Consider the following 12858-nt stretch of genomic DNA (forward strand, 5'->3'; position numbering starts at 1 on the left):
CAGTATGATTCATAAAACACAATGATTACAAATGATTATGAACGTATATAAAAAGTATAAAAGGTATAAAACAGATACGTAATACTTCTGATTATGAATATTAATAAAAAATAATAATAATAATACTAAAAACAACATTAAAAATATGAGATGTAAGTCTTCACAGACCAGCCCAAATTATAAACTGACCCTATTTGAGACAGTGGTAGACTCTTCTGCAGAACCACTACATCTTAAAATTAGGTGGTTAAATCATTAAAACAATGCAAAGAGATTGAAAAACAATAATTTTTATTTTTCAATGAATTTAGCCAAGAACGGTTATGGGACCAAGCAACACAGTGTTGGACTCTGTATCTGAAAGGAGAAAAAAAACAAAAAAAAAAGTAATTTGTCAGAGCCAACGGTATTCATAGTATTCAATTAAAGGTAGCAAGGATCAGAGGTGAAATGTAGAAAATAAAGAGTTTTCCATGGTTTTTATGGTTGTAGATTAGCAAATTGTATGCAGAAAGAGGTGTATCTTCCGCTGCTTCTTGAAAGTTCTAATGGTCTCAACAGAAAACTGTATAAAACACATGGTACTGCCTTTTGTTGGAATGATGTGACCTGGTTAAACTTACCTCTACTGACTGACCTTTTTGGTAGTCTACTCCATTTGCCAATATGTTTCTGGTTGATGACATCACAAGTATTCTCACAGCATTCACAAACCTCATCCTTACCATCCACACTAAGCCACCTTCAGAAAGCAAGTCAACTTGAGTCAGACGACATCAAATATCAGATGTTATCAAATGCAAATACTGTATTTCAAACAATTATATTTGGAATTTTAGTTTTCTTATACCCTTAGGTTAATATATACAAATCACTCATACCTGTTTCCAGAATAGGTACAGGCCTTGTTCATGATATTCAACTCCATTTCAACAATCTTCAGCTGGCATGTAATATAGATCTATGGAGTAAAGATGGATTAATTTTGTGTTCATTTAGAATACTTTTTTTTCTATCCAAAGCAACTTGCAAATTAGAAGTGACAGGTCCTATCTGAAGTAAAAGTAAAAAAAATCAGTCGTACTTCTCTCAAAACACTGTTCTATAAAACCGAAGAGTGAAATGTTTTAGTTTATAGGACTCACAGCATTCCGGTGGTCTTCGTGGAAAAGGAAAGCATCCATCTGCATCTGAAGCACATTATTTAGTTTTCTGGGCATGAAACGGGCACTAGAGTCTGGGACTTTAGAGTCGACAAGACATCTACCACATAAGGGATAGAAATTCCAATTGTTAAGATTTAAATACAAATACTAGTTAATCATGTCATTAAAATATCATGCGACACTAATGATTTTTCTTAAGTTTTACAGCACCTCATGAGTGATATTGCAAAGTACATGTGCAATTCAGTTAAATTCAAACAATGCAACCATTCCAAACATAATAATGAATTAACTATTCATTCAACATTAATTGAAAAGAATGGTTTATAGGCCAAAGATATGTGTAAATTTGCTTATGATATCATTGTCTTGTTTTCATTGCACTGGAATCCCAAATCCCGACTGACCCATGGTTCTGAACGAACACGTAGCGCGGCACTGATGCGGCATTAGGCTCCAGAGAGACCACGCAACTGTCCATTACTAATCTGAAGGGAGCATGCTCAGCCATCAAGAAAGAAGCCTGGATATTCATCACTTCCCCAAGGTGGTACACATAGGATGACCTTTTAGTCCTCCAATCATCTAAAAAGAAGAAAGGGGGTAAATAAATACATTTTATTAAAAAAAAATTTTTTAAATGTTATTTTACCCTGAAAAAAAACACTTTTTTCAATTTAATTTAATCCTAAACATACCATTCATAAGATGAAAGGAAAAACCAATCAAATCCAGAGCTGATGTGGTAGGCCAGGAAGGCTTCACATCAATACTGCTTACAAAGTGGGTCCTGAGATATACATCGTGGCAAATATACAGTAAGAAGGCAGCAAGACAGCAGAAATGAAGCGGTATAAATTATTATAACCATACAGATAAAGTCCATACCTTTTGTAGCGACATTCAATAGGAATAGAAGCAGTGCTTGTCCTTACAATTCCAAATCTGTTCTGCATAGGGGTGTAGATCAGTTGGTTGGAATAAACCAAATGATCTCCATCAATCTAAAAATTTAATTATATGAATAAACCAAATGATCGCCATCCATCTAAAAATTAAATTGTATCAAAATACAAATATGCTGTCCTTTTCTTGACAAACACTGACAAGCTGACTTAATATTCAAGCTGACTTAATATTCAACAATATTATTGATCTGCCTGCATTGACACCATTATATGAGAACTAAACTGGGTCAAACGGATGCCATCGTCCAGCTCAAAGTGGCAGTATAGCCTAGATAAATGAACAAAATTAATGAACTAACTTTTTTACAACACAAAATAACTATCACTGAACTTACTTAAAGCTACACGGTGTAATTTTTTAAGTTGATTCTTAGCAAAAAACACTTTGTTCTTTAAAAATGATATGCGAGTGAGCACAGTGGGCTGTAGTACTCGACACCTGGTATTCGGACTCGGACTTGTCTCGGTCTCAGCCACTGGTCTTGCCAAATATGGCTTTTGGTCTCGACCAAGTCCAGGTGTCTTTATTATGTTCCCAGTAACGTATTATTGTAATATGCTTCCCGCAGACTTCCGCAGTAACCTCCGCAGATTATAGTGCCCGTCATTGACAAGTATACGACTTGCGGGTGTGAGATTAATTTTCTACTATTTGCTACAATGCCGGCGCATAGCTGTAATAACAGATCCGTCTATTCACTGCCGATCATAATACCAAATTGCTATATGGACTAGTAGTGACTGTGAATATAAAAGACTGCTATAAAAGTCTGAATGTTCAGCGAGTCTCTGCAAATGAGTGCCGCAGGTTCATGTACTACACATACTCAAGTGCACGTTCATCTTCAGCATTTCATCGCCAGATACGCTCAGAAACCCATCAAAATAAAAGTTTGGTTTAACGAAGAAATTATCACAGATATATTTTACTGGAGTGAAGCTATATTGTCCTAGCAGTGGTAATAGTAGTGGGTTGGTGTTTGTATATCAGTTTTAACACTGCTATTATGAGGTATCACCATGTCATCATTCGGTTTTCTTTAGATTAGAAGATTATGAGATATCAAGGGGAATGTCTATAGTTAAAAATCCTGGGTGTTGTGACACCGTTTTTGCTTTTAGATCAACAAATAACCCAAAATGATTGTCTTGATAATGTCATGCATAATACTTTTTTTTCCCTGTCCTGGACTCAGTCTTGACTCAGACCTTTTTGGACTCGGTCTTGTCCTCGAACCTCTTTGGACTTGGTCTTGACTTGGACTTGACAAAGGTGGTCTTGACTACAGCCCTAGTGTGTAATTACTTCCACCAACTAATAAAGTATTCTCGCAAGCGTAGAATCTACCATTCAGAATACAGAGTGAGTCGCTCGAAAGGTGGCAGCCATGTGGTGCCTCCATCTTGAAAATACATTAGCCAAAGAGATACCTGGAAATTCAAGCTTCGTCTTTCGTGCTTTTACACTCAGTGGCACTGTGACGAATTACTCGCGACTGCCGGCAGATTTGAAAGCCTGTTGAAGATGGAGGATCACGCCTATTCTCAAGGACATGTAATAGAGTCGCCAAGGAAGTGAAAGAGAATTAAAACGACAATGTGACAGGCAAATCAACAAGACCAAAGTCAATATTGGAGTGGCTTTTCCAAGATGGAAAGAGCTTGCCTGCTTTCTTCTCGACAGGTAATTCAGCCTATTGGTGTAAATTCAAAGTTTTATAGTTGCTTGGCTAACTATAGCATGGTTGTGCATAACGCTAGAACGACATCTAGGATACTTTTCCTCGCGTCAATGAACACTCATGGACGAAGTCGAAGGCATGTTAATCTTGGAATAATACGGCCACCGTAGGAGTTAAAACACCCTCGGAATGGGAGGGGCTAGAAAGTAATATTCAGTTGGTAGTCATATACAATTTCACCGCTAGATGGGAGAAAATCTCACACAGTGTAGATTTAAGCAGGACTATGACACTATTTTCTTTTAGATCTGCAGTACAGCCGAAACTAACTTTATTGCATTATTTTCCTGTTATCATTGTAAAGCTACTTTGAAACAATCTGTATTGTAAAAAGCTCTACATAAATAAAGGTGACGACTTGTCAAATGATATTTAACTTAATTCCCCTCAAAACATTTGGATCAAAACACACAAAAAAAATAAACTCTTACATACCGATAATTCAGAGCTGCACTGGTGCAAATCTGCTTTAATCAGATATTCAGTATCACTGTACTGAGAGGCTTTGCAGCTCTTGGTTGAGCACGGTTGACCGAGGCTAAACTCTTCAGCAGTGACATGACGGCCGTTGGAGTGAAGGTCCGCTCTGATGAGCACAATCATGCTTCGCTCAGTGCAAAGCACCTGCACAGGTGCAACTCTGCTCGAGGGCACGTCTGTACTATCATCTGTAGGATCCTCAGTCGGTAAAATTACAACTTTGTACTGTCTAGAATCTGGCCCTCTCATTGGACCTTCCTTTAAATTGCGAATGGCGCCTGCAACGCATATACTTAATATAACAAGTGTCCCTATAAGTTTACCGTATGGCATCGTCGTGGCCGGAAGAACCTGCATACAAGCGAAGCAGGAAGTAGGATTTCTCATTTAGATGCATTTTAACAGAGCCTATCTATTCAATTACACAGTTGTTCTTAATTGATTCTTAATTGATAATTAATTTTGATTGACCCAGTAATCTTTTGAATTCATTCACTAATTTTTATTTAAAAAAATGAAATAAAATAATTTAGTGACTCTTTCTGCAGGCGTAGGCGGCATGTTAGGCGACTGATTTTATATGCAAGGCCAAAACAAATGAGAGAGAAAACTATTTCTGCTGCTTATTTAAATTAAAAAGAGCTAAAGCAACACAATTGCTTTACATTTTTGTTCTACATTCATTCCATTGTTCAATCCACTTAGATGTTAAAAAGCAATTCCCCAGCGCCCCCTAAATTCTGCATGTGCATAGATCTAATGAGACTTGAGTCTTTCAACATCTAGCTGATTACAAACCAACAATTGCCATGGTTATAGTAAGGGTTGTTTGTGGTCTCAACTTATTTTGTATTTTATATAAATCATTCTGCCACCTTATACGAGCAGATGCTTTTGATCACTTATGTTGCCAAACTCTGCCAATATATATCTATATATATGGCAATATATGCATTGTTTAATCATTCTTTTTATTGATAATTGCGATTTAAATATTTTTTTTTAAACAATGACTTTGATGGTCTTCAGTATAACCCATGTAATAATATATACCACAGGCCTTCTTTCCCAAAACAACTCACTTTGAGAATAGCCTGTACAATTCAGAATCCAAATTAAACAACACCTTTATCTAGTGTGCTGCACCAATCTTAGTTATTGTGTATTCATAGCTTTCCTTTTAATCCAAGGTATTTTAAAAAATAAAAATAAATCAAATTACATCATGAGTGTCTCCACTTTTATTCCATAACAAAAACACAGACAATGAATGAAGACAATGAAAAATATATTTATTTATGAAACTAAATCAACACAAAGGGAGAAACTGCTCTTATGTCTTGTTTCCTGCTTGTGTGCTTTATGAACTAGATTTTCCTCAACCTCAGTGAGATCGTTTCATCTTTGCAAGCATTCATATCCTTTGGTTTAGAAGTTCAGGAGTCCTTAGGAGGGTGATAGATGTCAGCTGGCTCCTCTTCTGGTCGGCTTATACCCAATGTATGCAGTCCAGAGTCTTCCTCATTCTTAGAGGCATGAGTTTTGAAGAATTCCTTAAAATCTGCAAGATACAATCAACTATTCCATGAGCAAACATTAGTACCCCATCAAACAATGCTTCAATAAACAAATACTATGCCATTTTGTACCTTCTTCTGGCAATAATCTAGTCTTCCACATGCCTTGATCAGACTCTTTTGTCTCTCCTTTTCTTTTTTCATCGCCATGGCCTTCCTCTTCACCGTCATGGTCTTCCTCTTCACCGTCATGGTCTTCCTCTTCACCGTCATGGTCTTCCTCTTCACCGTCATGGTCTTCCTCTTCACCGTCATGGTCTTCCTCTTCACCGTCATGGTCTTCATTCTCTTCCTCTTCCAGCTTCTTGGATTCTGGTTCACTTTCCGTGATATTCGGTTGTACAGTGGGTTCCCATGAGGGTGAAGGAGTTACACCACCCACTTGGTCTGTTGGTGAATTTTATTTTAGGCTGCAGTTTTCAGCAATTGTAAGCATTTTAACTTCCATGACCTTTATTAACTTAATTACCATATGAATACTGAATACTTAACAAAAAATAAAAAAGGCCTCATTTATGAAACTTTGTAAATCCAGAGGAGAGTTTTAGATCCATTTTATGAAACACTGTAAATCCGGAGGAGAGTTTTTGGTCCATTTTATGCACAAATTACTACAAAGGTTTCGTAACCTTAAGATCACTGTGTTATTGTTAATGAATTCGAATCATTTTAAAAAAGGGCATGCATGCACACTTCCAAAAATTATCCCAGCCCATGAAACAATTATGTGAATCATATATACAGGAATGCTGTGGGATCTCCTGGGATCTCTCAGGTTTGGCTCCAAACTGGCCCAATGCCTAACAAAATTAGGCAATTAAAATAGTTAAGTCAAATAATACAGACGACAAATAGTATTGCTGCTCAGAATAATAGAAATCTAAAATAATAGGTGAAAACTGTCTACTTGGAGTTTTTCAATTATAAACAAATAGTTAAATGTGAAGAATTTCAGTTAAAGGCAGGGTAGGTCAGAATTGTCTAAAAAAACTTATTCAAATTTGTTTAAACTGTCTTTATATACCAATACATAATTAAAATGCAAGTACTCTGAAATAGAGAGTATAAAAAACTGATTGACTCGTGTATTTAATCTTCAATAAACACAGCTCATTAATTCCATTCACTCCCACCTAAAAACGGGTGCGGGACTGCGCGCACGTGGGCAGAGCCAATAATAGCGGCGGTAGTCATGGCGACGGAGAGTATGTACGGAGACGAAAGTAATTTTGTTATATTTTATGGTAATGTTATCAAAATGCAATGTCATCAGTTTTCCTAAAGAACAAAACATTGATATTTTATGTACCATTTACACGTAAATGGGAAAAGGTGTAAATATTTTGGTACCAACTAACACTTTTAAAATAAAAGATTCATGAACCCAAAAATGTACATTAGAATGGCCTTACGAACAACTTATACAAATTCATTCTGCTCATGTTTCACGAATGAGGCCCAATGCCTAAATAGCAGTTTGCAATCAGTTCACATTTTCCAAATGTAGGCATAGGTCATTTCAAAGGAGTTGGCAGAAAAAAAAAAAAAAAAAAGTGAAATCCAACTTCAAATATACTATTTTAAATTGCATTAAACTTGCATTTACGAAAAAAAACGAGAAAAAAAAAACTACTGTATGTCCTAGTTTTTGACCCAATTAAAGAGAGATTGTAACATGTTGAATACAAACCCATCTCAGCAGTGACCCCATTCTTCCATAGGCTACTGTGAGGCATCGGTTTCTTATCTTTACTGAGAGAAGGTAGAGGAACACCCTCCTTCACTCTAGGAGGAGCCAGAAATCCCATTTTGCTTTTCTTTGGAAAGATGGCCAATGGACCCACTGTTTTCTCCAGTTCCCACCCTATTGACACGGAGCGATATTTTTCAAAATGGTTAGTGCAAATATGCGTATGTGCAATTTTAATGTCAAAATATCAGCTTTAAAATACACCAATAGTTTAATTAGTGTTCTTGTTCTTTAAGATAAATTACACCAAGACAAAAATCACCAGACCTGGGAGTGCTTACCCACTGAACCAATTCCCTCATCCTCCTCCTGTGGGAGAATTAAGTTTCTCCAAGAGGGAATAGGCTCACTATCTGTTAGCAAGGAACTGAAATAACTTCCAGAACCCTCTTGAATTCTGGGCTGGAATTTGTTGTGCTTTGGGGAAGATGAGTTCTGGCCTGGTCTGGGAGCAGGAGGTGGCCCAGATTGTTGCAGTGTGGATTGGAAGGATGGAGCATAGTCTTTTGTTCCTTGGCAGTTGTAACAAGCCCAGTCATCTCCATCTGCAGCCTTCCAGCTTGTAGATTAAAGAGGGGATTGAGAGAAACTTGAGGTTGGTTCCCCAAAGAAACAGTATTGTAGAAAATACAGTTTGCATGGCGAGAGTCTGATTAAAATGTAAAACTTTACTAGACAATAAAAAATAAAAAATAAAAAGAGAAAAGCAAAGCTTCACACCTTCCATCGATAAAGGAGCATGCTTTATGAAAGGGGTTAACGGCATCCATTACAGGGTAAGCTTGAAGATTACAGGTGATGTACATCTGCACGACAAAATTAGAAGTATGTTAATTTGAACTCAAACAGAACTACTGACATCAGAATTAAATTTTTACAACAACCCGACTTTTCTTTTTCCATCTAATATTATTAACCTAAGCAAAAATAACAAACCCTCCACCACCATTTTATAATGTTTTGGGCCTGAGAACATGTTTTCATGGGAATACAGTATACACCTCTGGCCTCGTCTCTTGGTGGAACTTGAAGGCATCCAGCTGGAGTTGAAGTTTGTCATTTTGGATTCTGGGCAGGAAACGAGACTTTGAGCCCGTTATCGGTCCATCCATCAGACAACTAATTGGGGAGGGGGGGAAATTAAAATGTACTTATTGGTGATAAGCCAAATAATATTTCCAAAGAATTTCCATACATTTTTACTACAAGACACTAGAGATAGACTGATATTGACTTTTTTATAACCGATACCGATTATTTGCATGTTTATGTGCCTGATAACCGATAAACAGAACTGAAGCCTATATTATTTGTTTTCAACAGTTATAACAGCACTGAAAAGAACAAAACTCTTAACACTTTTCTATACTGTAAATTCTGTAATTTCACTCCCTCCTTGCATAAAACATTTCTACATCAATAAATAAAGGGTGCAAAAAAGTGCAGCATCACTAAAATGTCTCTTTAAAAAAAAAACTTGTCAGGTAAACAAACTTAAAAAAGAAAAAAAAGAAAAGAAAAAAAAAGCATTAAACATTCTAAACGGGTTGAATAATAAAAAAAAAAAACACTGCTACTTTAGTGGAGCTTAGTACTCCTAGTTGCATCTTTCTATAATTTATAAATAAATTCACGAAGTTTAACTAGTTTTAAAAGGTTTGTTATACGTAGAATAAAGAGTGAAAATTAATATTAGTACACATACATTAGTTGAAATATGCTTACGTTGTAATTGCGATTTGATGTATTCACGGTATAATTTTTCTGACAGTCTATCTCATCTGGCATGCTATCAGAATTATTAATGATTTTGTCCGTCTAGATTAATGCTGCAATGTCGTAATTACTGTAGTCTCGAAATGACAAGACATGATGTCTCTATGGCACCACTAGGGCTGTATCTGAAATGACCCCCTATATACCCTTAAATAGGGCACTACTTGAAGGGACAGCCATTTGTAGTGTACAAAACCATAGTGGATGAGAGTGCACTCATTCAATTCCACAATAATGTGTGTACATCCAATGTACGCACAATGGCTAGAGAATACCCACTATACACTGCACACACCAAATGAATTCCCGCGTCTGACCAGAAGATGGCGCCTGCAGCTTCAGATTCATTTAGGTGTTGATAATAGTTGTGTTCATCTTGAAGTAGCGCTCCACAGACCGATATGTTTATGACATCAAAGTACCACGAGAGCAATTAGATAGTAGACGGCTCCATATGCTTTTGAATCGCTCTCACGGTACTTTGATGTCAGCACCACTTCAATTCAAACACACCTGCCATCAAAGCCTAAATGAATCTGCAGCGGTCAGGTGGTACAGTGGTCAGGTAGTACAAGTAGAAGGTCTCGGAAATGTCCTACTTCCCACTTCTGAAGGCGTGATTATGAGCACATCGCATTCAAGTGCTGTGTTGTCTGAAATAACAGGAACAATGGAGGACACCAGGTTTATTCTTGCCAAATAATTGGGAATTTTTTTTATTAAAGTCTCATTTAACCACATTCATTGACAACCATATCTATATTCAGCTGGCTGAGGATTATGGAATTTCAGACAAATACAAGCTATTTTCAATATGTATAACACGTACAATACACTTCAAATGATTCATGCATGTAAATATGCACTACTTTAAAAGAGAAGGTGATGTAACTGAGGAAAAAAAACGGATAAAAAAAAAGCCACCGCAGCAATCCCCTCTGCTATGTTTAAAATTTGTGGCCTGCCCATCTCAGGAACTTACGCTGCCTTCACGTGCTATCGGAAATTTCCTAATTTTCCTTCTGAAGTCAAGTGCATTGTTGTTGGAAAAACAGGAATAATGGAGAACACAGACTGGCATTGCATAGCTGGTTTTATTTATACGGAGCTTTCGATTTAAGCAAGTAGTATTCTTAAAGATTACATAGCGTTACATGTAGGTATGTACATGACACTATTTGTTTTTCTCTTATATAGTGTAATAAATTATTGTCTTGTAATGATGTATTCACCTGATACATCCCCTGAAACAAGATATAATAATTAGTGATCGACCGATATTGATTTTTTAAAACCGATAACGATTATTTGCATGTTTACATGCCCAATAACCGATATGCAGAACCGATATTTATTTACTGTTATACTTCTGTTTTTGACACAATTATTACAACACAACTGAACTGAACAAACTATTTTATTTATAACAATCACTCCCTCCTGTTTCCAAAAAAATAAATAAACTTATTTATACACCAATAAATAGAGAAGTCTGAGGGCAAAAAAAATAAGTGCACTGTTACTAAAGTGTCTTTGCTTAAAAATAAAAGCTTTGATGAGGTAAAAAAAAATGATGAAGTGCTCAGCAATATGAACAAACTTTTTTTATGCGACTAATGGTGAGCGAATACAACAGAGAGAGAATTAAATTCAGCGCTTTTATTTACAACATGCACTCATTCACGTTGGTTTTATTTAATTCATGTAAAGATACGTCTTTATTGAGACTGGACACAACGTTTTAGGCTGACTCCGTGATTTTTTTTTTTAGAGCCGCCAAGCTGCATAAATAATTTACATATCAGGCATTTTTGTCTTTTTGCATTATGTCTGTTATGTAAAATAAGGTTGAATAATTGAAGCAAAGCAAGTAGTAGGCCTACATATAACCTACTTTACCTGTACTGTGCACGCAGTTGTTGTCTCGTCTCTCCTCAGACGCGGTGCTGCAATGGCGAAATTCTCAAAACGCCCACAAGATGGCGCCGTCTATCGGTGAATCCGATATTACAAAACCGATACCCGATTATGGGAAAATGCTTAAATATCTGTAAAAATATCGGTAAACCGATAAATCGGTCGATCACTAATAAAAATATGACAGACAGGATTTTTATGGATGATCTTTTAGTTGAAGATCTGGAAAGAGACCACGCCAGGAAGGTCCACAAAGCTGAGAAGGAAGAGAAGGCGCTTGCGAGGGCCTCCCGCTAAGACACAACTTCCACAAAATGAACTGATCTACTGAGGCCAACAGTTAATAAAAGGGATTATACAAGTTGAAAATTGTGTACAAAGTTAAAGGACCCTTATTATGGATTTTTGATGCTTGTATGAATTGTTGCTCCATGTTGTGGGAGCAGAGAGCTTCCAGGCTAGCTGTAGTAGAGGGACCCTTGACCCTCTGCAGGGAAAAGTGACTGCTAAGCAAAAAAGGGTGGAAGCAGTGAGTGTCTCCACCACTAAGAGACATAAGGAGACTTCTTTAGCCAATAAAATGGAGGTTTTGACCTCAGAGTTTGCCCAGATTAAGTCCTTAATACTAAATCTGCAACAGAGGTAGACAATCACTAATGTTGGAAAATCCCAGTAGGGAATTACTCATTCCTGAGGATGTGCCGTCTATGGCAGCCTTTCAGAGTTTCGTTAGGAAGGAAACAAAGCATTCTTATTGGAAATCAACTCTGTTCTCTCATGATTACTCTCAGAACCACAACACATGGTTCAGGGAAAGGAGTAGAATCAGAGCACGATGTAGTGAGACAAGCCCTCCAGATTGTGTTGGCACGCTTAAGGCTGGACACTGCCCTTACAGCGGCAGCTCCCGCCAGTGTCTTTTCAGAGGGACTGCAAGACTGTCTGCTCTAAGCATTCCCCCATCCAAAGATTATATTGAGGAGCTACAGAAGTGCTGGGCTAATCCTAAATCACTTACTCATAGCACAGCAAGCACAGGGGTGATCCCTCAACCCAAATCCTAAGCGATGCGTTATTGCAAGCATTCACACTCATGTCAAGAGAATTGGGTAGACTTAGGGCTGGACAATAATTCGATATCAATATGCATCGCGATATAATTTTTCTCAATAACGGTGATATGATTTTTAAACACATTTCCGATATTCCGATAAACACAGCAGGCGTGGGCTACGTTTACGTTTTCATTTTTAATGCGTGATAAATAGAAGCAGCACGGCACAACGGTTAATATGTTCATTGCCTCCAAATTGAACAGTCGCAAAGACCCGCCCTTTAGTTACTGTTGCTATGTCCAACAAGCTACACCACTCTCTCACGCCACACTGTTCTCACTCAGTGAAAAATACATCGTGGAGCAGGGAGCACGCTGACATCGCGAAGCAGAGAGCGCGCCGACAGATAGGACAGAACAGGTTACTT

General features: G+C 37.2%; 2 protein-coding genes across 3 annotated transcripts in view; both read right to left on the reverse strand.

The window, feature by feature from the left end:
- Positions 1–270: 270 nt before the first annotated feature.
- Positions 271–4737, reverse strand: LOC306995515 (zona pellucida sperm-binding protein 3-like). The gene is made up of 8 exons (XM_079607181.1): positions 4312–4737; positions 2055–2170; positions 1865–1956; positions 1574–1751; positions 1146–1263; positions 882–961; positions 624–742; positions 271–357 (listed from the first exon to the last, which is right to left on the reverse strand). Exons 1-8 carry the CDS (start codon positions 4711–4713, stop codon positions 308–310), a joined length of 1155 nt encoding a protein of 384 aa, XP_079463307.1. The 5' UTR covers positions 4714–4737; the 3' UTR covers positions 271–307.
- An 838-nt stretch (positions 4738–5575) lies between these two features.
- Positions 5576–12858, reverse strand: part of LOC306994928 (uncharacterized protein) — a 40614-nt gene continuing 33331 nt past the window's right edge. For both annotated transcript variants that reach the window (XM_079605927.1, XM_079605926.1), the window contains 6 exons: positions 8685–8802; positions 8404–8489; positions 7965–8242; positions 7624–7797; positions 6006–6320; positions 5576–5917 (listed from right to left, as the gene is read on the reverse strand). In XM_079605927.1, coding sequence (XP_079462053.1) covers positions 5793–5917; positions 6006–6320; positions 7624–7797; positions 7965–8242; positions 8404–8489; positions 8685–8802 — 1096 coding nt within the window. In that variant the 3' untranslated portion in view covers positions 5576–5792. The remainder of the gene's footprint in view (positions 5918–6005; positions 6321–7623; positions 7798–7964; positions 8243–8403; positions 8490–8684; positions 8803–12858) is intronic.

This window comes from Phoxinus phoxinus (genome assembly GCF_949152265.1).
Source record: "Phoxinus phoxinus genome assembly, chromosome: 3".
In the NCBI taxonomy this organism is placed as follows: domain Eukaryota; kingdom Metazoa; phylum Chordata; class Actinopteri; order Cypriniformes; family Leuciscidae; genus Phoxinus; species Phoxinus phoxinus.

Bases quoted from the DNA above. Each gene is read 5' to 3' on its own strand.
- LOC306995515 (XM_079607181.1), bottom strand. From the start codon at position 4,713: ATGCAGGTTCTTCCGGCCACGACGATGCCATACGGTAAACTTATAGGG. The intron at 1,752-1,864 runs GTATGTTTAGGA...TCTTCTTTTTAG, and splicing joins TTCCTTTCATCTTATGAATG to ATGATTGGAGGACTAAAAGG. The intron at 743-881 runs GTATGAGTGATT...TGCTTTCTGAAG, and splicing joins TGTACCTATTCTGGAAACAG to GTGGCTTAGTGTGGATGGTA.